Below are 25,832 nucleotides of genomic sequence, written 5' to 3' on the forward strand. Positions count from 1 at the left end.
GTGCCTGATGTGAACATGTCAACACTACTGCTTGTGCACGGCCAGTGTGTACACGGGGACCCGCATGCGATGGACTCGCTGTGCATTACTGCCCACAGACACGTACATGCTCACTGGAGATTTCTGGTATTCATGGTCCCCGCAGCCAGCTTGAAGCTACTGAGCTGCAGGTCCAGAAATCCTGAGTATGCATAGAAAATCTTAATGTTTGATGTGGGACAAAGCTTTTTGGCAGAAAAAGAGGATGTACTTGAGAAAATCTGAGTGTATGGCAGATGTCTTTGAAGGGAATGGCTTGAGTGGGAAGAAGTGAGTGGAGGGGAAATGGACTGCCTTATGGAGTGAGGCAGATGGAAACATAAGAGCTTGCTGAGCCTAAGTGGAGCACAGCGCCAAAGGAGAAACTCTCCACCATCTTCTTGCCTCTTATTAGAACAGTCAAGTGTTTCGTTTTGGAGAGGGCAGCAGTAAGAGAAGAAAATCTCCTTTTTCTTCGTATTTGCCCATCAGTCTTAATTCTGTAGTAGCAGAAAGCTTCTATGTGATCACCTGAATGTGGTGACCCACGTTTTTTGTGCTGAAATATTGTCTGATAAGGGCTGATCATAAAGAGATAAAAGCAAAAAAAGGGCAAGATATTGTTGGGACAAAGTGGTGGAGTAAGTGAAGAACTCTTACTACCATTGCTATTGGACATTGTTTTGCATTATCCCTTTAGGTTCTCTGCCTTTTCTTTGGAAGTCTTCTGAAGTGATCTGGTCACTCTCCAGGGCACAGAGTAATTATTTAGTGGATTAAAGAAGCCTTATTCACCTTGGCAATTTTTAAATGTGTTAAGTACATTAGTGTAACACATTTGCACTTGTTTCATATATCCACAGAAGCCATTTGCAATTCTTTCGGTAGAACAAAGGCCCTTTTCTTTCCACAAATAGAGAATGGGCAAAGAAGATTATGGTACAGTGTCAGACAGTCTCAGGCTGGTTCAGGTGAGCATTACCCTCTTCTGAAGAACTGAAAATGTCCTCCCTGTTTTTTACAAATCTTTTGTTTACTCTCACACTTTTTTTCTGATTTCAGTAGTCTTAGTACAGCACTAGTTTTCCTTGTCAGCTGGTATTCACTGCCAATCTTTTTGTGCTCATTGCATGTAAAAGAGCAACTGAATTAAAACTTATCAGTTTCTTTATTCTACAAATTCTTACTTTTCAGAAAATAAAAAGGCATGGGCTAATGATTAACATGAGTTTTGGGTACCAGCACACCTTGGTTCACTTGCTGTCTGTGGCATATATCTTACCAGTTGGCCATTGGTGACCTTTATAACCACTCGAGGCCTTAATTTTCCGGTGATAGTACAGGTATATGGCCCATTTCTCTAACAGACATGTCTGCGTGCCTAAAACTCCTCATTTAATATTCCATCCCCGTTCAGGAAACCAGCTACATATGCATATTCATTTTAGATCTCAACCAACTTCAAGGATGCTGGGTACATGCTTAAAATTAAGCATATGCATAAATGCTTTACACGAACAGACTTTTACACTGCTGTAATGCTTCACCAATTGATAGCCTTCAGGAAGCGTCTTGTCTCCGCAGCTGAGGAGTTCAAAGATATCGTACTCCACCATCCCTCCTGCAGTGATGACAACCTCTACAAGAGTGGTTGTTGTTGGAAGTTCATCCCTTAAGCGTCCCCAGGTGTTGGCTGAGTGAGTGTGCGCTAACTGAAGAGAAATGAGCTGCTGGAGACAGGCAGACACGTGAACCTTCGTACTCCAGTAACCCACCAGAGAGGAGCTGCGCCCCAGTTAGGCACGACGGCTGCTGCTCTCTAAGTCAGGAGTCCTTCCCATTTCTTCCCACTAATATTCCTTTGAACTTCACTGGCAGCAAAGGAATTCCCCTACTCGGGGACCACCCATTGATTGCACCCTATTGTGAGGGATGTTGTGTATTTTTATTACTAAAGGAGAGTGAAAGAGAAAAACATGCAGTTTAGAGGGAGATACTGAACTTGATGTAAATGAGTACCAAGAAGCTAACTTTCCTGTTGGAGACTGGTGCAATTAGTGATGGGAAAGGGTATCGTTTGTCTTTCAGGCAGGTGTGTGCTTACCACTGAGAAGCAGCTGATTATGCCGATATGAAGCTGGCAGCTGACCAATGTCTTCTATCCTATGGCTCATTACCCTGGAAAGGTGACCAGTGTGACAGAGGCTTCCCACAATGATGCTGTGCAAGTACGTGGGCTCGATGAAGGAGCTGAGGAGAGCACCTTGAAGCCCAAGGATGTTCCATCTGGAAAAGAAATTCAGGAGTGATAAAACATGTGGGTGCAGGACAGGCCACAGGATGCCACATCCCTGCATCAGCTGCTTCCAGCAGGATTCACTTCATTGGTCCTGATGAAGCCTCCCTCTGGCTTTAGATTTGTTTGGGCCATTCCAGCAAAAGGCTGTGTTAGCACTGCAGCGCATGAAGCACTGCTCTGTTGGATCATTTTATCATACACCTGTAGGCCTGATTCCTATACAGTGATTTTAGATTATTGTGATGCCACTGACTTCAGGGACTTATTTCTCTCTTGTGCTGTTGCAAATGGAGGCCTCCTGTTGAGAGCTAATCTTTGTCAAAGCATTTTCATTTGATGAAAGTTCATTTAGCACAAGTCTTTAGCAGAATTTTTAATTTTTTTTCTGACACCTACAGTGTGACGGCTTATGTTATTCTGCCTTTATTTACTTTTTGTCATACAAGTTTATCTAATTCTAAAAATCTCCTGTCCTCTAGTCATAGAGGCAAAATGCCACGGGACTTAGCTGACAAATAACACTGCCATAAAATCTGAATAATTGCAAAAACCTCACAGGCTGACATTTCCTTGCACAAACTACCATGCAAATATGACGACATCCATGAGAACCAAATCCTTTTCCTGAAGAGAGGGAGAAAAAAGAGTGCGCTATGCTTTTAGGCAATTTATTTGTAACAAATAATCTGACCCACTTGAAAGTGTTCAGATTGATGAATACGTCTCACCTTGTTGCTGTCTCAAAGGTTCAAGAGAGTGATGGTGAAAACCTTGAGACCTTCAATCCATTAATGATCGTAGTAATGAATTACTACTGCTGCTGGATTAGTTGCCAGAACTGTTCTGCATTTTAATATCCTATGAATTTTTACATAAAGTCAGGCACAAATATGACTGAATGCTAATTCTAAGTTCTTTAGGGGATAGGTAATTGCTTAAAAAGTGGAAAAAGAAACAAAGGGGAAGAGGTCTCATGATGCAGCTATCTTCTCTAGCAAACCCATCCAGCTCAGCCCATCTAACAAGAAATTGTTTCCCACCAAACAAATGTTCACATGCTCCCTTATACTTGAATAATATTTTCATATAAGTTGAACTCTGTCAATCTGTTGGAATAGTTCTGAGTTCAGGAGTTCAAACTGAAAACTCTTTGGAAAAATGTAATTTTGCAGAGCATATTTTAGCTCATTAAAAAACAAAACACTGGCAACATTTGAATCTCTGTAGCCAACTGAAGAAAAGGGTAAGAGGTGCCTGCTATTTAAGGCACCATCCAATGGCTGCCATGCTAAATAATGTGTTTAAAGCACAGTCTCCATCAGCAGCAAGCATTATGTAGCTAATTTCTTACATCATTGTTCTTTTCATTAATTAACATTTCTCAACCGTTAGCGCAATTATTGCAGTGCCTCCGTGCTGTATGTCTCTTTTCATGATTAATAAGGAGTCATTATATTTCCCTTTCCTGAAGCAGTCAATTAACACGGAATACTTTCCATTAATTACTGAATGTTTAAAACCAGCATGCTGTACCTGGAGAGCAATCTGCTCTAGGAACCTGTGACACCAATTGCTTTAAAAAGTTCTCTTTAAATTTTATTCTAAAAACACAAGCAATTTAGCTGGCTATATTAATTTGCCTCCGAAGCAAGGCTGTGAATGAGAAACATCTTTTAATCTCATGCAAGAAAAGGCAGCCATCTGGCTGCTGAGGATTTCAGAGTCAGACTCTCTCTGTCTCCCTCTGTAAATGCAGGTCATTAAAGTAATGTGTTCATCTACATAAAACTCAAATGGAATATAAAAGGTAATATTTATATACAAACAATTTAGTCCCACAATTTAAACAGTCATTGGTTTTATGAAACATTTACTTTAGTCGATCAGATTTGCATAACTTCATTTAGGGGGAAAAAAGTGTGGTCATTCCGTCAAATAATATCACTTTTAAAGGAAAGAACTAGCTGCCTCTCTGAATAAATATCTTATTGTGATGCAAAATTAGTAGTCCAAGCTTAAGAAATAGAGATAAGTTCAGCAAACGGCACTATGCTTCAGACGAGCTTCTAAGCTGAATACAAAAAATTAGACAGTGATATCTTTGTCCAGATGGAAACTTGTAAGACCTCACTGTTGTTTTCAACATTTGACATTTCCTAAAAAAAACCAAAACAAAACCAAAACCTTGTATATTTGATTGAACGAGAAGAAAAAAAGCAGATAAACAAAAAACCAACATATGTTCAATAGCACTGAGATTTTAGCAACGTGCACACATAAGAAATCATCTGAGCTTTATTTATGAAAATAGGGGATTGTGTTCAGATCATAAATTATGAAGTAATATTTTATTTAAATTCTTTGCAAGAAACCTGCCTCTCCTTTAACAATATTTCTCTGCCTAATTCTGAACTTGTTCAGCCTAGTGTAAAAAGGGATTCAGATGTCAATGGAATTAGATTATCGGAAATCAGAGACGAGGGAGATTCCCACGATCTTACTCATTCTGCTTCTGCTCTGCGGACAAAGAGACCTACTGTGGAGGGCAGCCACTTCATTATTTTGCATAAACAATAGATTTAATTAACAAATATTTGGGAGAAGGTCTTTCATCCTGTCTACTTTTCATCCCTTGACACAAACACGTGGATAATGCACATGGCTGTAACCATGCCATGATTAGCCCTTTGATAATTAAGCACCTATGGGATTATTTATAGGTGGATGATAGGGGATGATATCTCTTGGGGCAACAGCAAAACTATCAATAAAGGTTCTTTTCTGAAGGAGCTGTTTCTCTGTGGTGTAATTCAGGCGCACGGAAGTAGCTGTGTTCCCATCTACGCTCGCTTCAAACGTAGCTATTCAAAATGCAATTATTATTCAGAGCAAATGCAGTGTTACATTTTGGGCCCTCAATATATCAAAGTGACTTTTCTTCCTATGAAGAAACGTGCTGGATCATTCTGGATTTTTCCTAATTGTGCAAGATTTTAAGGGCTATTTTCAAGGGCAAGCATCTCTCTAATAGCTTATACGCCCTGCGCTTCTTAATAACCCTTCCAATAAAGTGAAAATCAACCTAGTGCTCCCTTAGTCACAGATCTTTTCAAAAAAATGCAGATCATCTTCAGCCAGCAGGATCAATAAAACCAAATGTCTCCCCTCCTTCCATAAATGTGGGAGCTTTTTGGTGCTTTAAATGGAAGGAAAGAATACCCTTCATTTTGTTCAAACAGCAGATATTACTGCACTGTTTACAAAGACAAAATCCCACGTCCAGTTTTCAATATAGATAATCCTTAGATAAATATATTTTTGCCTGTTTGTCAATCACTGAAATGCCAGCGACGAACTGGAAGGAGTCCTGGAGTGGGCAGCCTTTCTTTAATTAGATGACATGTTTTCCCCGGTCAGGACGCGCCACGGGCTCCCGAGCGCCCCTTGCAGCCAGCAGCCCCGGGAGAGGCATTCGGGGAGGAATAAACACGTTGCAGCCTCCTCGCTCGCCTGCCGCGACTGCCAGCTCGCCGTGCCAGCCGGCTGCGGCCCTTCCCCGGGAGCAGAGTTCCCAGCTGAAGGCAGCCGAAACGCAGACAGAAGTACCGAGAGTGCCGAGAAAAGGGCACTGGGGCAAACTGGGGCAGACTGGTGGAAAGGGTGGCAGCCTGGCTCCTTGCGGCGCCTGGTACTGGCCTGGAGGTCGTCACGCCGCCGAGACGCGACACAGCCCTCGTGGCGCTGGAGTGACTGGCAGCGCCACATCCGCAGGTCCCTTTGCAGGTTATTTCCAGGAGCTATTGGCATGTAGCACTATTCAGAGCAAACACTGATATGCTCCTGCCCCCAAATCCCTTCAAACCCAAGACGTAGAGAAATTTGCACTGATGCTTTCCAAACGTTTTGGGGAACTGCGTCCACACAGCGTCGAAACTCGGAGAGACTGAAGTGTCTCCTAGAGACTTTGGAAACCTCATTCATTAGAAAGTATTGCTAATGAATTTCAAAGCTTATTTTGTTAAGGCTTTTTATAAAAGATGCACTTTTTATCATTAGTAACAGCTTTACATCTTACTGCTTAGTGTGTCATTAACCTACTGTACCCTAGATCCTATTAACAGAAATTCCTTCTGTGCTTCACACAATATCAATTGTTATTCATAGTGGTCTGTGCTGAGCAGCACACCTGTGGTGTTCCTATTTATATGACTATTTAGCTATTATTGGTTTGGAAACTGGAACTAGTGCATTAGTTTTTGATCTGTATTTTAGCAGTAGGTGGTTTATATATGTTTTCTGGAATATACCTTGTGGTGAAAGATTGAAATTGAAGTCTCAGTCATACAGAAAGGGGTTAAGAGAGGGAATTACAAATCATGTGCACAAATCATTCCTAACTGAAGATCTGGCTGTGTTAATTGATTTTCATTTATACTAATATGCAGCCTTTGGAGTAGCTTTTCTTAAGAGTTGCCTTGTCAGGCTCAGGCTCCTGTTAACGATGGCTCCGGTCGACAGGCTACCACTAAAATAGATCTAAGAAAGCCAATTTCTAATACTGACTTTTAGTCTTTCATTTTTATATGCTACATTTAAATATGGCTTAATGTGCTCAAATGATCTTGTGAAGTGCTGTTTCAGAATCCTACTGCTAAATCCTGAAACAGTGCTTTAAGACCACATTACCTTGCAATATTCTGAACACACTCTCGCTGTAGATTCATCCCTATTTTCTAGCTTATGGGCTCAAACCCCACAAACCTTAGCCATGGGACAAGAATAGACTGCCAATGCTGTAATGCGCAGCTTGGAGGTCCTTTGTTCCTGTTTCTGCCATTTTACAAGTGAGGTATGATTTAGATGTTCTAAGTCGTATTTAGCCTCTGGGCTTAATGGCACTGTTTTTGTGAAGTACAAGGAAGCGGATGACCGTTAACCTGGCGGCAAAAAAAATACACAGTCTTTTAAAGGTGACCTTTTGGAAGCTGTAGTAAGAAAACAATTTTAAGACCAGAGTGAACAAAATATACACCGAATTCTGGCTTATATTTGCTGCACAGTGTCTGTGAGGGCTGTTCCCCCCCAAATCCTGGGTAAGTGCATTCCTCAAACCCACACCCTGCGAGGGGAGCTGCAAATGCCCACTTCTGAAAGAGAATACACCTCATGCATTTACAAATATGTTTACACACTTTTGTTTGTGTAGATGCAAGTTTGATGCACAGAGAGCGGGCGTCTCTCACAAATAATTGAATGGATATCCAGCTCGCTAATCCTCTTGTTTAGGTGTATCAAGCAGTATGTTATAGAACTTAGTCGCCAATGATGCATCCTACTAAGAACTATTTTTTTTAAATTAACTTTATCACAGAATGCTTGGATTGAGATACTCTCAGTAATTTGCAGGTAGAGGCAGTGGAGGTGCTGCGGTTGTGTATAACCTGGGAATGCTGGTTTATGCTATGAGAGTGGCGTATCATGGAAACCCCCAGTGGCCTCCGCCATGTGCTCCCAGCACTATTTCGCTTATCTGCTAAACCACGGGCAGTGGCATTCATTAAATTTTTATGTGCAGCTGTTCAGGTGGAAATACCCTGCAATTATCGATTGGCTGGTGCTGGGAGAACCAATTTCTCCAATTTCTCTGCATGGAAGAAGAAGGAAGCCAGGTCTAGGCAATGAGATGTGTAAACTTGAAGAGCCTGGAGCAGGAATGAGAGGTTTTTTGCAGAAAAGGAGGAGAGACCGCATGTGCTGTTAGACCGGGGCACGGAGGGACTAAGGAATGAGGTGTGTCAGAGGAAGCAGAGATGGTGCTTCCGTGAGTCAGAGGACAAAACTTATGGAAGGGAAGGAGGTTTATGGACTATTGGTGGTCTCTGATTTTGGGCAAGTCTGTCCAGAGGGGTGAGGAACCTGAGTAAGGGAAATGTATTGTTCTTTAATATTTCGCCTAGACTTTTATATTTCTTTTGCTATAGGAATAAGAAGCAGAAGCATTTGGAAATTCTTATTTTATACATTTGCATTGATTTATTTATGTGAGACCCACCAGCCCTGCAAGAGTTGGAGGGTGCTGCGTGAATGCATGCTGCCTTGCAGCCCTCGCTGAGCTGAACACGTCCCAGGATCTGAGACTGCACATTTAGTGCTGAACTTCCGTAATGTTTGGTCAGTGCATTTAGATCCTCAGAGAGGAATTGAACTCTAGAGTTCCTGCTTTTTAACTAAGCTTGTGTGTGTGCACATGCATGTACACATGGATCAATTTTCATTCAAAAATTGGTTTGCTCCTGGACAGCAACTGTAGGAACTTCTGCCAGAAGCAACAACAACCTTGCCCTGATCTTTCTTTTAATAAGCAAGTGCACGAGTTGCTCCTATTTATTGTCACAAAAGACCTAAATGCTCTTAAGACTGTTATGCTGACCAAGGATGTCTCCATTGAGATCAAGGCCTTAATATAGGTTCAGGTTAGCATGCAGAAAATGTTAAATGACACATTTTTCCCTAAACTGTTCATCATTTTCAAAATTACTTTGCTCAAGCTATTGCTGCTTTTTGCACAAATGCATGCAACGTTAAGACATTATAGAGGAAAACAAAAGTCAGTCTTAGGTGTTAATCAATGAACTTAATGTCTGAAAACCATGGTTTAATCCTAAAATCTACAGCACTAGAAGACGGAACTCACTTCAGCTATGCTGTGACACTCACAAAAGTTGAGTGTGAAAGTTAACACTCTCTTAGGGTGGGTTATGTGGGGATTCTTAAAGCCCAAACTTTAAATTTGCACATATAAATGCATAGATTTTTAAAGCCAGAAGGAACCACCACGATCCTGTCTGACCTCCTGTATAAGAGAATTGCAGAATTTCACCTAGTAATTCACTGCCAGAGCCAAATAACATGAATGTTCATGCCAGAAGTGGTTGTGCTTTAATTCAGTAAGGGAATAGGTATGATACCAGGCTGTTTATCCTGCAATCTCCACAAAGTAACAGAGCCCAAATAATGCATACCAAGCATCATATTATCACAGAGAACTTGTGGTGATAGTAATAGAAATTGCTAAATGCCTCTGAATAACAAATAAATCTGATTAAACCACTCTCTGCTAGTGGCTATCCTGTCAGCGGGAAAGAGCATAAATCGTTAGATATATGATTTATAGAAAGTTATTTGCTCTTCTGAGTAACTCTTTCCATTCTTGGATCTTTGATGTTCTGATACTAATACCTTTTGCAAATAATGCAAAATGATGTACATTTTAGCAGCTGCTGGTTAGGTTCTCAAGAGGAAACATTCTCTAATAGCCCTGTGCTTCTGAGGGGCTTTTACAAGCAATAAAATCCAAAGCATACAAGTGAGATTTTTGTCAAAGATAAGTTATAGAAACATAAATTCGACTTTGGATTTTTTTTCATTGCAAGACAAGTCCAGATGAAGTGAAACCAGATTCTTGTGTCCTCCGCCCATGTGAAGGGCGAACTGCCTATGTGTTAGAGCTCGTATTTGGAGCTCTGATGTACAGGGAAAGAGCCACTGACTGAACTCTCTACTGGGGGAAGGGAGTGGGAGAAGGACCTTAACACAGTAATCTCCTCATTCGCTGAACTCCTTCCTCATCTATACTGTCTATGTTCATAGATGAAGAAGACAGAAAACAGCCCCATGTGGGGTGAAAAAAGGTGAGGTGAAGAAACCTTTGACTTCTCCTTATGGGTAAGGGCAAGAAAGACAGAAGTTGTTCATAGGTCATATTTAATGTGGTAAACTAACATTTGGTATTAATCTTTTTGAAGCCATCATATCCAAATCTCTTCTCTCCACTCTGTGCTAATCTCTACATACAATTTTTAGCAGCCAAAATTCCCTGGCAACATACCAGTGGCCTGACCTGAGAGGGCTGCTTATTTTCCACCATGCAAAAGATCTTTTTGCGCACCTTTCCTGTGGTATTCATGCTTTGTTTTCCCTAATACAGTGATTCTTAAACTAGAACTCGTGAACCCAACCGAGGTTATGACATGAATATGCATAGTTAGGAGCCTGGTGGAAATAAAAAAGCAGATGCATGTCTCATAATGTGACTGGGCAGGTGGAAGGAAGGAGGAGTTAGGAACTGCGAGTGCAGCTGGGGTTGAGATCCCTGCTAGAAAGCCTTGAGCACTTACTGTAATAGCTTTCAGACCTTTCCCCGTGGCACACACCACTGCAGTGACCGCTTTTCTCCATTTTCCTTTCTTTGTCTCCCACATAAAAGGAAGATTTCACAGTCATCTCTATGCTCTCTATTAACTTTGAATTTTTCTCCTCAAAAACCCTTTTTGGGTCCCTCTTGTCTGGTTTCCACCATTTCTATTTACTGGAACTGTTTGCACCAAAGCCATAAACAACCTTTTCTATGGTCATTTTCTACCTTCATCCTTTTGCTTTATTAGCAATGATCTTTCCCTCCTCCTTGAAGCTCTAACCTTCATTAATTTCTGAATCTGAGTGCTTTCTCAATCTTTTGTCTTTAGCTGCTAATTCAGTAACTCATCCACTCTTTTCTCCTGTCCCAGAACACTCAACTTTACTTAGAAATGCCCAAGATGCACACGGTGCTTGGAAGCAGTGCATGGCACCGAGGTCCCGTTTGACCCGGTGTCAGCTAGGAGGTCCGCTGGGAGACCCCTAGGGTTGGGGACCTTGTCAAGGAGATGCAGCAGGAAGGACCAGCTGAATCTGGGGCCACTGAACTGCCTTGTTAAATAAGAAAACCGTAATACTGAAGGTATACTGAAATACAGAAATTCTTTGGCTTTTGGGAGCTGGTAATTTTGCCAGAGGCTTGAGCTGCTCTTGCCACAGAAACGCTTTAGGATTTCCCACCAGACCCCTAATTTCATGCAGGGCCGTTTACTCTGCAAGTAGCCTTGCTGTCTATCCCAGTGTGGTACCGCACACAAACCTCCTAACTTCTGACACATTTGCAGCGCCAGTCACATCACCACCGCTGTTGCCACAAACATTGCTTTTTCCCCCATTTCCTCATCCTCAGGGCTTATAACTGGCCCTGGTGACAGTAAACCTTTGCTCTACAAAACAGGGAGTAACTTACGGCTGTTGATTGATTTTTTTGGGGTAGCTGATTTTTTTTAGTCAGAGAAAATCTGGTGACCATTTGAATAACTGAACAAATAAATAATAAAAATCACAATAATTAATACATATGAAAGATGAGAGCTGAAAGAATTCTTTTATCCTGGAAAAATATTGTAGTAGATTGTAATTTCCTTCATGGGTTTTAATACCATTTAGATGTGTGGCAACAAGGAAAAGATCCACTGAAAGCTCTTAGCAGATGTGTTTGGAGAAAACCCAGTTTCTGGGAGTTTGTGTTACAGTCAGCATTCCCATCAATAGAAAATGTAATACTGTTTGCAAAGCTGATACTTAATTCACTGGCTAATGACATTCAAAACCACAGAGTGCAACATTTCATTTCTTAATCTTAAATTTGTTTGTTTTTTTGAGTCATATGAGTCTGAATTTAGAAAACCCAGCTGCATCTGAAATTCACAGTGCGGAGTTCCACTGAAAACAGTTTGGGTTTTCTGTTGTTGCTTTATGAATAAATGAAAATATTATAGCAGAAGATGTCCTTTATCCTTCCTACAAACAAACCAGTTGTGACTGTTGTACTTAGCAGAGCGAGGATTTTGTGTTCTGTCATTTGAGTCTGTCAGTATTCCCATTTGTTGGTGAAATTGTATATTTTTCTGCCAAAACGCCAAGCTTTGCTAAGCCTATAGACTCACTTTAACTGCAGTAGGTCATCTGGTTAAAACTAAGAACAGAATTTTTGTGATTGCATTAAACACAAGTTTTATGCTTTTTAAAAAGAATTATTTTATATGGCCTTTATCATATTGGGCCAATTTCTCTGTTGATGTAATTTAACTGAATTCTTAAGCATGATATTCCAGCAGAGAATTTGATCATAACATTTACATTGTTATAGCTATAACGTAATGTATTTTACATGTAGAGCTGCATCTATAGCTCATACATGTAATATATATATAAAATTATGCACATAAGTATGCGTGCATATATAAATATGTATTAATAGTAATAGCGATGCACAAACACACACACACTTTGTTTTCAGTCTGTGATACCCACCATTTGCTACTAGTTAACACCCGAAACTGGGAATGGGAAATATGTTGACATTTTATGTGCCACCGTGGAATAATTATGAAATATTTATTAAACAGGAATTATTCTACAAAAACATATTTACAGAATAGAGCAGAAAGCCACAGAGGTGCCTGTGACATCCAGGCTCTGCATTGACATACAAAATAGTAGAAATGTTGTTAATGGCATTTAGGGCTCTTTATCCGATAGGGTGCAAATGAGGTAAATTCATTGGCATGATGATTGGTTTGCAGCTTTCGAGGTAAATGACCCAATAAGAGCAGAGTGGACGCGTTTTAGCTGCATATGGAAATTCTATTGGCAACAGTGTTGCAAAAAGGGTTTATATTTTTGTCACACTTTAAAGAGCAACTAACGACCTGTGGAGAATTTGGGAAAATGTTCTATTTACATTCCATTCTATTTCTATGCTCTGCATTTGCATACAAAGAAGGTCTTTGTTTCTGCAGGGTTTATCAGTGCCTGCTGGTTATTTCTGACCTGTAGCCACAGTCCTCTGTGACATCCAGCTCATTCCCACATGGCAAACATTTTTATTAAGTATCTATTGGGTGCTACATTACCTGGCAATTTTGTCTGTACAGGACATGGTGATGAGCTGCTCTCCCAACAACACGCCATCCCACGTCTGAACTGCATTGTGACACCGAACTGGTATGGTTCCTTCTCCAGACTCAATCTTTGTTCGAAGATGCCCACGGTATTTTCTTACGATGTGCTTGCTGCTGTTCACTGGACAAAAGAAACAGAAGAGTGGGATGAAAAGGCAATAATTAAATGTTTTTAGATGCCTTTTTGAAGAAACCAAAATGCTATGTTGATGCTATAACTTGCATTTGCAGAGCCACTTGTGGAGGTCCACTAAGTTGAGCGAAAAATTGGATGATACTGCAGCAAACAAAGTAGCAAAATGGAGAAAAATTCATGCTCTCTAGCGCGATCTGCTTTTCACATAAATCAAAACTTATGCATAGCGCATGTTGAACTCATATTCCCATTCCCTTCCATATTTGAAAAGCACAGAGTTTTTGTTTTTATTTTTTTAAGTCTTGTTTCTATCCCTGTGCTTGTAGACTGAGCTGAGTCAGAGGAATCTTTAGAAAATCTTGATTCAATGAGCAAGATCGAAGGGTAGAGACTCACATGTCTGACCGAATCCAGACCAATACTCTGGTCTGATATTCTGAATAATTACAAAACTGAAGTCATGACTTGTTATCATCTCAAGAAATTTCACGGAAAATTCTCAGAAGTTGAAGTACTTAGGGTCTGAAGCAAATTAAAACTTGGTAGTTTTTCACTGTTTGCTTAAATTCCCTCCATAGTCTTCCTAAAGAGAGATACGCTACTGCTTTGTGTCATATTGGTATGCATGTTATGCGTTTGCCATCTGTCACTTATATATGTGATCTTATATACTTCAGTGAAATGCAGCTGTCTTTGGGTGGAGCACAGCAAACAGCTACCACACTTGTCCTGTGCATCAGGACAAGTCTGAGTCTGGAGATATGTAGTAACTGCAAAAGATAGTGACATTTGCGAAGCACTTTGCCTCTATTTTGGATGAAAAGATAAAAACTGAAATTCATTACTGAAATCACTGTTACTATAGATATACTATATTGCTACCTGAGTACAGGTAACTTTAGCACAAAATAAAAGAATGGAAGGTGGTACAAGATGGTCTTTGCTTTCAAGGAAAAGGAACGCTGCTTCTATGCACATGACGCATTTGCCCATATTTCCAACATTCCAGCATATTTTTTCCATGACCTGCCTCTCAGCTGGATCAGAAGGTTTCTGCTTTTGAAGTTGACACCCCTCAACCCTCAGCAGGCTATGAGGCTATCTGGACCTTGTTCCTCACATGGAGTAGCACCAAAATGTCACAAGTCAAGGAGCTAATCGAGCCACCGGCAGAGAGCAGCTGGCTCTGCATGCCTTCCCCAGCCGCCTGCTGTCTCCCTCCTGTCATTTTTCACTGTCTTTGCTTTGTACAACCGTTTTCTGTGCTGGTAGCTCTGGTTGAAGCAATTGATCGACTTTAGCTGTTGCCAATGGATTGCTTACAAGAAAGGAATGGAAAAATAAATTGCTTCAGACCGCTGGGATTAGCAAATGCAGCAAACACATGTAGAACAGCAATGTCAGCGGTGACCTGCCAGCAGACACATGGACTGAGCCTCCACTGATCACTTCCTCTTCTTTTCTTTCTTGCTATTCAAAAACTTTGCGATGAATCCAAGATGGGCGTGGGTGTGTCAGCAGTGGGATGGACCAGACATTAAATGGATTGGCTGGACACGAATAAAATGGATTCCCACCTAAAAAGAGGCTCTGCCACACTAGAAATGTTTAAAAATGCTTTAGGGTTTGCTGTGCTACTTCACGAGGGATGTTTGAGGGAGAGCAGTCTGCCTTTCAGTCCTGAGGGAAACTGGGAAGACCAAATAAGCAAATAAAAATTAAATAAGGACCGCCCTCCCCCCAAACTCTCAGAAATGTCTCAGATCCCTCTCTCCTGAAATCATTGGCCTATGCCAACAACAGAGTGAAACCACTCTTCATGGCCCTGTGTGCTGATCCTGCATCCCTTCCTCTTGTTTTGGGATCCCTCCTGTAGTGTCGTTCAGAAGATACTCTTTGGATGTAATTAGTTATCTGGGAACTGGTCCATATCTCTCTTGGGACTCTGGGGGAAACCGTGTTTCTTTAAACACATCCAACAGGGGTGAGCAGCTTTTTTTTGATGTTGAACAATGGTGTGGTGGGGAAGGTGCTATGAAATTTGGGCAAGGAGAGAAGAAAATGATCACTTCTGCCGAGCAAACACATCTGGCTGTGCAAAAGGGAGAAATGTATAGGGAAAAGATTTTGCATTAGCCTGTACAGGCAAAGAACCGGTGGCATGGCAGAGTTAGACCTCTGTGAGTGAAGCACTAAAGGGTGACTCGAGACTATTTCTGCTTTGGCTGGCAGCAAGTTTTACTTTAAGCAAATCAGTTCTCTTTACCTAAGTTTTCCCACAGGTAAAATGAAGATAATGATGCTTCCTTCTTCTGCAAATTCTTTTAAAGCAACTACTCAAAAACCATTTATGAAAGCTAGATGCTATCGTTTTAATATAAATCTACTGCAGGAGTCCACCTGCAGAAATCCCCCAGGACAAAATGAATTGTTAATGTTCCTTTCCCCACCCCTTTTTAGAGGAATATTCTGCCTTGCTTGGCCTTTCTCTCCCCATTTCCCATCTTTTCTCTACATTCCTCTCTCTTTGTCAGCTCCTGCTCTGGTCCTTCCCTATACATGCGTTGGCTCCTTCATCACTCTTTTTCAGGCAGTTCACCGTGTTGTTACTCCTACATTTTGAAGGCTGCACACTCGCAACATTGGATGAAATGGGACATATAACTGCTAGAGAATTTTAGTGACTGCATGGCAAGATGAATAGCCCGTCGTTTATGTGACTTTGAAACATTACCTCGTGTGGGGCAAAGCATCACACAGTGTGCTTACAGAGATAGGGAGAGATCCAGTTCAGGGGAGAAGGAAGAACCAGCCCTGCTAACAACTCTTTGGCATTTGGGGAAATTAAAGCTGAGGCCAACAACTAAAGGGGAGAGGGATCTGAAATTTCTCTGAGAGTTTAGAGTTTTTGCTTATTTAATTTTTTATTTGTATATTTGGTCTTCCCAGTTTTCCTCAGAGCTGACGTTTGACAGGCCAAAATACTCTGCTTGTTATTTTAGCATCTCAGCCTTGGTCTGGAAGTCCCGAAAACTGAATAATGAAGTTTTTCAAAGCATTTAGGAAGTGTGTGAGAGCACACATCATCTCAGTTTACAAATGCTCAAATTAACTCACTCCATGTGTCAGACTTTGCTCCCCCTGATGCAAGCTCTATCCAGGATGCAGCCAAGCAGGCAGAATTAGCTGATAGGTTTCAGGCAGCTGTGGGCAGTCTACACTCACCCTGGGAAACACTTCCACAGCACTGATAAGGGGTTTTAGCTGCTCAACTACTATTAAATTCAATGGCTAGGATGTGACTCAAACCCTGTGCAGTACTGCATGTCTTAAGCTACTCATATTACTGGGATAGCCAGAACACACGCTCCAAAAGCAGGAGCTGTAGCATGTATATAAAATCGTAATAACCCAAATCTCTGAATACTTTCAGATTGCCAGTGATTAAATTCAGATCTGCATTTGGAATGTACTTAGGTCTTTTTTAATGTATTTTTAAGTACAGTATGAAGATATAAATATTGAACAAAGAAGTAGATGAGGCTCTGTGTATTTTGCACCGAAACTGTAGACAGAGTCTAGCACATAAGCTGCTTGCCAGCGGTAAAAAATGCAGTCCATTTCCTGGCACAGTCTGCGACAGATCACTTTAAAACAGTCTCAGAGATGTATTTATTTATGCAACTTGAAGCCACAAACTACAGCCTACTGCTGTTCTCCTGTTTGGTATGATCAAAGCATCAGTGACTATGAGCGTTTCTGATCTTTGCTGTGCTGGTTCCCCAACTGCTTAATCTCAGCTAATTGCAGGGGAGAAGGCGTCTGAGGATGCCACTTCAACCAGAACAAAATGTCAATTCAAACAGGAACTGGAAAGGACAAATTTAAAAATCATTTGGAGTGGATTTATCATGTGTGCTACACTCAGAGGGGGAAATTACTCCTGAGAGTTTATAAGATGAAAAGGTGCATGATTATTAATTATTGGATTATAAATTTGTGCAGGTGCCTTGTGTATTTTAAATAGTGTCTTGAAATCCATTGATTTTGAGACTTACCCTTTATTTTCTTAGGAGCAGTTCTGGCTCAAATGGTAATGGAAAAAGCCACTCCGTATTTATTATTTAGTTGAAGAGGAAATGGACGGTGATTAAAGAGAATCACTTGAGTACAGTTCTGTCTGAGATTCAGCATGACAGCCCCGGAGGTTCATTTTCTATTTCCCTGCTTCAGTGGAGGCTGCTCTCTGCTCATGAAGGAAGCAATAAAATGGCCTATCTTGCATTTTTTCAGTGCTGGACCCTCGATTCGTCAACACGGTTTATGAAGCTTCCTTAGAACTCTTTGCAATAAAGGGGAGGAAAGAGAAGTGGTAACATCTCACTGCCTTTGTATTTTGATAGCCGTTAGAGAGGCAGATGCCGAGCGTACTGAACAAGCCAGCTTCTCCAAAAGCACTGCTGCGCATCCATCCTGGGAGGGCCTCTTGGCTCAGGCCTCGGAGGTCACACGGACACCTGCCTTAGCCTGCTCAAACGTATGGTGAGATGAATCCCAAAAAGTCTGGAGATGCTTTAAAACGTAGGCTGGAAGGTCTGCTGGGCAGCGTGGGGCTGCAGGGGAGCTCGCTCCCTGGTTTGCGCCCAGAGCGGGGCAGGGCTCCCTGCGTCGTGTTAAAGTGCAGATCTGGGGTTTGGGCCATATCATTCAGCATATATGCAAATGTAAATGCTGAGTAACTACTTCAACGGACTGTGTTATATGAAAGCCTTGGACACTGGTGATTTGTGGAACTCAAATTTACAGTCGAAATTGAAATTCTTTATCCTTTCTCTCCTTTAATGCATATTTCCTGGCTAAAATCCTGATTTTGGGCAGCAGTCAGGTATCCCATGACTTTATAACAGAAGCTACCTTCAGCATTTTGTTCTTTCTCCTCTCCATTAATTTTAAAATAACATTTTTGAATCTTTCTATTTCTCCATAATTTCTCATCTGCCTATCATTTCATGTGATGTACAGATAAGGTGTGAAAGCAAAGGGGATCTGCTCATTCATAGTTCATCAATATGTAGCATTTAATCAATCTATCTCACCTATAAACAACTGGTAATGGGAAAAATGTGAAGTCCAAGATGAGTTTGAATCCAAAAGAACAGAAAAGGAAATGATTACATTATTTGTCCTTATCTATTTTAAGTGTATTTTAATTAAATTATAATTTTAGTCTTGAGCTGTGGTGTTAGACACAGTAACTGCAGGAAAGGCTTAAGAATGCTACTCCATCATAGGAAAGCTCATAACTGAGTGCTTTAATGAAAGCTCTTCATTTTGGTCTATCGAAATGCCTCCACATCTGGTCATCGAAGGATAAAATTTCATCTATTCGGGTGACATACATCTTTTCCAAAGACTTTTTATTACTTTCGTAGAATAGTATGAAATGTGTTGAATGCTTATTCTGGTAAGAGGTGCTAGACTATGTTTATGAAACTAACTGCTATGATCAGAGAACACACTCTAACAAGAGTGTTTTGTTTTGCCATTGAATTAACTTGTAAGTAAGCCTTTGTCTCTCCTGATGCTTTAGCCTCTTGGGACAAGAAGAATAGACTGAGAAATATATCAAAAGATGTGCCTTACAAAATAGTTTACTGTCATGTCTCTCTTACAGGAACCCCAGGGATCAAACCGTGATTAATTAATAAAAAAAATCTCTTTAAAACAATTTGTTGACAATGAAGTCATGAGCACTTACCTCTCAGGGTTGTAAATTACCTTTACAGGCAAGGATGAATGCGCAGCTCTGGGTTAGGCATGGGGGAGATCGTTCATGCCACCTACAAACCCAGGCTACAAGCTCCAGCCTCCTCTGGAGGAGAAATGCATTAGTATGTTGAAGCCAAAAGCACAAGTTTTATCAGCGGAATTAAGATTCTGTGCATGTAGCAATCAAGGAAAGTACAGCTTGAACACATCAAGATTATTATTTTTAATTACTAATTGCTTCTCTCATCTAAAATTAGATGTGCAATGCCGTCACTTTGGAAGTGCAGTCGCCCCCGCACAGCAAAATCTAGAGACGGGCAAAGGGCTACGTGGGTGCCGCGAAACTCTGCGACTGAGAAGTTCTGCCTCCACATCCTTCCGGAGCCTCACTGCCAGCCACGCAACCAAATTACCTGGTGTCCAGCGACCAGTTCATCTTGCTGCTAGCACCCAGGTCAGTGGTGGAGCAAGGCCAGGATGGCGGCTGGAGGTTGCGTGGGGACGGGAGAGACTTCGTGGTGCCCCACTAGTCAGAGGCCAGTGGGCACCTGCTGGTCATCTATATCCTAAGCTGTGGCAGGCTGCCAGCAGTGAAACAACTGTGATCTTCTTACTTATTTTATTTTTTTGGAAAGAAAAATGCTTTTCTCTTAAAGCTAGGCTTTATCTTTTAAGTATGCTTTGTGTGAAAAATTGTCAACATTACTGAAATTGCCCATTTGGAGACAATTCTCTCCCCTGACATGTTTTAAACAAAAGTTTACACAAACATAAGGGGAATGTGTTATTCATCATAACCCTCTTTCTTTTATCAAAGAAACATACTGTTATTCATGTGGGTTTGGGATTTTTTTTTTGTTTAGAAATTGAAATCTTCAAGAGTGATTATGAGAAGAATGCTATGAAAGATGTCAGCAAAATATGAAAACAGAAGATGCACCCTCTGAAATAGAAACAACAGAAATCTGTCAAAAATATTGCTGAATTAAGACCATTTTAGCCCTCTGTGACTGGTATGAGCCTACATAGGCTGTGGTCCGACAGGCTCTTCAACTTCAGTTTCTGGAGCTATAGATAGAAATTACTGGGTAAAGTCTTATGGTCTCTCTGGGCAGAGAAATTCAACTTAGATCATCAGGAAATGGTCCCTGTTTGCCTTAAAAATCTATGAATTGTAATTACTATATTTTTATAAAGAGTGGCATAATGCTGCTTAAAATACACAATGCTTTTCATTTTAATAACCTACTCAGAGCATTAGTTACCATTCCTCAAAGTTGTGACAGCTGGATAACGTTTAGTGCCATTTTACATTATGCGGAACTAGAAATAACCAGAGTTGTTCAAGGCTGGCTAGAGAAGTAGCAGTAAAATCATGGGTTAGGCTTAAACTGTGTTGTCAGTCTTAAGTAGATTTCTCCAGATTTCTCTTTTCTCAAGGGTCTAAATATTTTCAAAATCCTGCAGAGATCTCATCTGGACCACTAGGTACCTGAAAAGCTTTATAAAACTCTGCTCATGAAGTTTTCCTGGGACTCTCACTCAGTAGAAGTGTAAATGTGACCAAATTAGATCCAAGTGGGTGTAGTTTTTGCCACTGGGATTTTCCCCAATTACTGTTTGATCTTTTTACCCAAAATATGTTCCATAATCAATCAATTGCATATCTCAGTCTTCTGACTCTAATGGGCCATCAGATGCCACAGAAGCTGAGATAAAGGTGCCCTGGAACATACGATCTCTTTATCCATGCTGCAGAAGACCTCAGAGAAGCTCCAAAAAAATTATTCTTTGAGCTGGACAAATTCTGGGACAAACAGCTTCTCTGGGTAAAAATTTCTACTACTATCCTGAGAGCTCCTCAGCCATGGCCTTTTGCTGATTAATGTAGCATTTTTATCACATCTGAACAATGCGTCCAAATGCAATGTTTTACTAAGCAGCAAAACCTAGTAACAAAGCAGAATCAATAAATACAGTGCAATTCCCTTCAGTGATTCAAGCTCTCTGTTAAAATTAGGATCTGATTATAGCTGTGGAAACCTGTTTTCCTGAATCCTGACAAATACAGTTTGCTTTACATGAAAGCTTTTCAAAGCTGTGGCCGAGTGCTGTTTTGAGCTCTCCACAGTTCCCAGCATATTCTTTCTCTTTTCCTAAATAGAGACACACTGCACAAACATATACTTCTAAAAAGTCTTATTTTCTACTTAAAAAATAACAAACCCTAAACAACAAAAACTCAGATAAGCAAAAGCATCCCAGAATAACATAAGGGGAGGGAACTGGAACATTTTCAATGCGTTGTCAAAGCCAAAGGGTTTGCTCAGGATATCTCAGTTCTGACAAAATTTTTGTAACAGAGACAGGAAAAAGGGAGGTTGTCTACCTCAGCTGACTCACTGGAAGACTGATCTAGGACTTGGGAGATACATGGTCAGCTTTCTCTGTGAGTCAAAGTGGCCTGTAATGAAAAAGCCCACTCTGAACCAGGCACAAAAGAAAATGAAGTGGAGTTTTTGTCCACCTCAAGTTAGTATATGTCTAACCACAAATATGGAAATTATGGGATACGATCCCATTTTCACATAATTATTTTATTTCAGAAGTTTTCTTAGCAGGTTTTGATTTTATTCCACCCGGCCAGGGCTTTGAGATCTGAAAGCTGTCCATGAAGTGAAGTGATTTTTCCCTAGTCAGCTCTAGCAAAATTCCACTAAAACGTACCTATCCAGCCTGATGGAGATTGGGCTAATACAAAATGAAACAACAGTAACGTTTCACAAGCTGGCTTTTTAGCATGGAAAGCTTTAGGACTTCCAGTGTAGTAAAACCAGAACACCTCCTCTTTCAGAGGTCCATTCTGGGGAACAGTGTGATAATACCACCAATAAAACCAACAGCACTTTCACAGCATCACCACACTCTGTTCTTGCTCTTTCTAAGCCTGGAGATCACCGGTTTCTCTGTGAGGTTTAGCGATTAGAGGGCTGTTTAGTGCAACAGATATTTTGTTTGGATTACCAAAAGCAATGGGATTTCCAGCAGTGAGAACACCTGGAATAGCTACTGACTGCTTTGTATCGCAGACCCTTTAGCACTGCTTTTCCAACTGAGCGATGGGGTCAGGCTGCAAGGAGCTGCAACAGCTACTGCTTCTGCAGCTTCTCTCTCCAGGTGGCATAAGGGATACTCCCAGGTTCACAGCAAAGTGCTTCAACCTTCCCCCCGACTTGAGCTTTTTCATTTCTCACTGCTTGTTTCTATCCCTCCCCTACAGCCCTGAAGGACCAGAGAGTGAGTAGGAGATGCTGGGAGAGGAAAGCTTCTTGCCAAGGTGGAGATGGGTCACATAGGACCTACAGATTCTGTGGGGAGGTGGGCAGAGTGAGCTGGAGGAGAGACAGGAGCCTCACTCATCCTGAAGCTTTCCAGAGTCCCTCCACCCCGGCCAATCCTCACCACGGCCCTCCTGTCCAAAGGTCCCAGTGATCCTTCTTAGCCACCCTTAGTCCTTCTCCTCAAACCTCTTTGTCTGCCTCTCCTGGAAGAGATTAGTTCTTCCTTTGTCTCCCATAAGTATGGAATTATGTTGGATTTTGGGGAGAAATCCTTGAGCTGGCTACACGCAGTACCATCGACATATCTGAGAAGCCTTGAGCTGAATCATTGCTGAGATCTGCAGCGCTCAGTGGGGATGCAGGACCTTTACACTGTGGGCTTTCGTCTTTGCCCATTTCAGCGGCTCTGAGCCAGGAATAAACACCACTTCGCTCCCAGCCAAGGGTAACGTGTGTAAGTGATGGCGAGCGCTAACCAGAGGTGACAGTACTGTGGCCGTATTTTCCGTACCTAGTTAACTTGAGTGAAAGCAGCCACACTCGAAAACAGTCTTTCAGCAGCCTGGGATGATTGAGTCAGAAGAACGGGGCGATTATATATGAAATTGATGCATGTTACCAGGCCTCAGCAGAGACATAAACTCCTTGACAGACCAGCTTCTAGTTAATTGTAACAATTCTTTGTATTTCCTCTATATTTACTTTAGCAAATTGAGGCTGTGTCAGTGGTACATGCAGGAAGGAGCCATTGCTTCGATAGGATTTGATCTCCAAAGAGGCTGACAAGGGGTGCTGCACTCAGGCTGCAAACCTTGTTGTTCTGGATCCATCCCAGTCTAGTCTTAATGAAGTAGATGGACCATTTTCCTTCACCTTCTTTAATAACCAAGTTCCCAAGCCCCCAGAGTAATCCAACAGCTTCATGCTGTGCCTGCAATTTCTGTATCATCCTTTGCATGACAAAGCAATGTGGACTGACCACAGTAATTCATCTAGTTCTGGGATCAGCTGAGGCAGTGTTCAGCGTTACAGCCCACAGTGCATTTTTTTTCTTCCTTGTTAACTTTGGGGCATGGTTCTCTATGATAATTCTGTTCTGAGGTTCCCCCAAGGTAGTGCTCTGCTCATTCAGAAGAAAAACAGAAAAATAACGCACCTTCATCCTGTTTCTGCAGACAAGTCATTCATCTGCATAAATTTGACTTTACAGCTCAGGAGGAAGCTGCTCCATATGTTGAATAGCTACAGATTTCCAGGCCTGCAGTCACAACAGAACAACAAGATGCTTGCTACACCTATGAACATCTGTACAGCTGAAACAACTATTAGTGTCCAACCTAAAATGATGACCTATGGCTATCCTTGATTGTCCTAACAGGAACAGTATTTCAATCCATTAGGACCTGCAGTTTATTGCAGTTACTGATAACTGATCTGTTTTCTGGTCAGTGAGTTATTTAGATAGTTCTTCCTGAAAAGCTTTTTTACCTTTTATTTTCTGCTCACAAGAACATCTGCTAGCAGAAACAAAATTTTCAGGCAGAGTGAAGGCTGCCTGTTTTGTCCATTTAGACAAAATATGAGATTAGCAGAAGGAAGGCAGAGAATTCTTCTCCTTGCACCGCTGATAAGATTCACCAAGCCCAACGCATTCGGATATGCTTTTCAGGAAGCACCGAGAACGGGATGCTGAATTCAGCAGCCAGAGTCACAAGCAGTGAAAGCACAGGATTGCACAGTGAAAATACCTAGAAGTAGATAGAGCAGGTTTGTCTCTCAGGGAACTCTTCAACTCTCTGACTTTACTGAAAAATCCAGTGCACATCCTCTCCCCAGCACGTCACCTACTAATGCAATGATCCAGCTCATGTGGTTGCATGTGGATCCTGTTTAGATGAGAGCTGTATCGAATGTGTGTGCATGAGAGCTTCAGCACAGCTGTAGGTTAATAGACAAGCAGGAGGAAGACTGCACGTGGAGCAGATGCAATGGTGTGTTTCAGACCTAAAGGGAGAGTGGGATAAAACAGGAGCTGGGCTATCAAGGAGTCAATGGTACAAGGCAATACAGCATGTTAGCAAGAGATAGAAAAGCAGCCCAGGGGACATGAACGGAGACAAACCCTGGGGCAGATTCTGTTCGTCTCTTTGGCAACGCACGTAGTGAAAAAGGCAGAGCTCATCTCTAGCAGGAGGATGGACAGTGAGGTAAAATCCTGCCAGGGAAGGGCATGTTAGGAAGTGGAGGATTTATTACCTCATTTTTTAAAGCAATTTATTTTGCTTTTCAAGAGGCTCTTAAAAAAAAAAAAAAAGCCAGTGAGTCAAGAAGCCCTAAATTAGCTAGGAAGGCACTTCAGGAAATCAAGGGCTTGATTATTCTGTGGTTTGCCATAGATTCAGGAGAAGACAGGAAATAAATATGCAGCAAATATTATACGGAAAGGCCCATTTGCAGTGGAAATGGGGCAGTGGGGAACATGACCATGGGTCCTCATGGCTGCTGCTCTACCTTGTGAGTGTGTATGCTGTAAAGGGAAAACTTCAGCTCCCTTGAAACCTCCAGGAAACTTCATGTTGTGATACTGCCCTCAGATGAAGTCTGAAATCTAGGCAACCTTGTCTGGGTGTACATGAAGGGAAAAAGCACTGGAAAAGGAGGTGCAGTCCCAGGTCCCTGACCTGCAGCACTGAACTGAAGTGGGGGCAAAAGCTAAGTGTGTGACAGCACAGTTAGAGAGTGCTGAGGACACCCGGGAATGTGTTGCCTCTACGTTTCTGCTGTGCTACAACCTTTGTGGGTGACCTTGAAAAATGAAGAAAGAAAGAAAGAGAGCCTTGGGAACGTAAGTGGGCTGGAGAGAGAGAGTGGAGACAATCCCTCAAAATGCTCACAACTCCCTGAAACCTCATCAATATTTCCCAGCCCCCCACTCCTGCGACGCCCCTGAAGCTGCCTGCTCTCCTCTCCCACTGCTGCCTCTTCTGTTGCCCAATCACTTGGACTTCTGCCAGCCTCTCTGTAAGCTTAAACTTCTTCCCTTGAGTCCCTTATTAATCCCTTCCAGCCTTTGGTGCCTATAGGCACCGAAAAGTTTGAAAACTCCACTCGATGCTCACTCACATCAGCCTTGTTCCAGCTGGATTTTGTCTTGTTGAGCTGGCTCAGGATATATCAACAAACAAGTCAGCTCACCTCTGGTCCAAGAGGGGTTTCACTGCAAACCAATGCAAGATTTTCTGTTTTTATCCCTAATCTCTTACTTTCCTGGGTGAAACTTGTATGCATGCTGACTCCTTTGACCTCTCCTCTTCCAGATCCTCTCTACATTGCAGCCATTCGCAAGAACCATGATAAGGTTTGGCTTTTACATTGCCACCAGTTTGATACCCCCAACTCTACTGAGCAAGAAATAAGCTTGGTTTTAAGTGCATGCCAAGTTATCT

At 41.7% G+C, this 25,832-nt stretch overlaps 1 protein-coding gene across 1 annotated transcript in view; it reads right to left on the minus strand.

The window, feature by feature from the left end:
* ADARB2 (adenosine deaminase RNA specific B2 (inactive)) overlaps positions 1–25,832 on the minus strand; it is a 325,000-nt gene that overhangs the window by 12,708 nt on the left and 286,460 nt on the right. Inside the window, exons 7-8 of the mRNA XM_009683959.2 lie at positions 13,093–13,261; positions 2,123–2,304 (exon numbers count right to left, since the gene is read on the minus strand). Of these exons, the coding sequence (XP_009682254.1) occupies positions 2,123–2,304; positions 13,093–13,261 (351 nt within the window). The remainder of the gene's footprint in view (positions 1–2,122; positions 2,305–13,092; positions 13,262–25,832) is intronic.

Source organism: Struthio camelus, chromosome 2, assembly GCF_040807025.1.
Source record: "Struthio camelus isolate bStrCam1 chromosome 2, bStrCam1.hap1, whole genome shotgun sequence".
Taxonomy (NCBI): domain Eukaryota; kingdom Metazoa; phylum Chordata; class Aves; order Struthioniformes; family Struthionidae; genus Struthio; species Struthio camelus.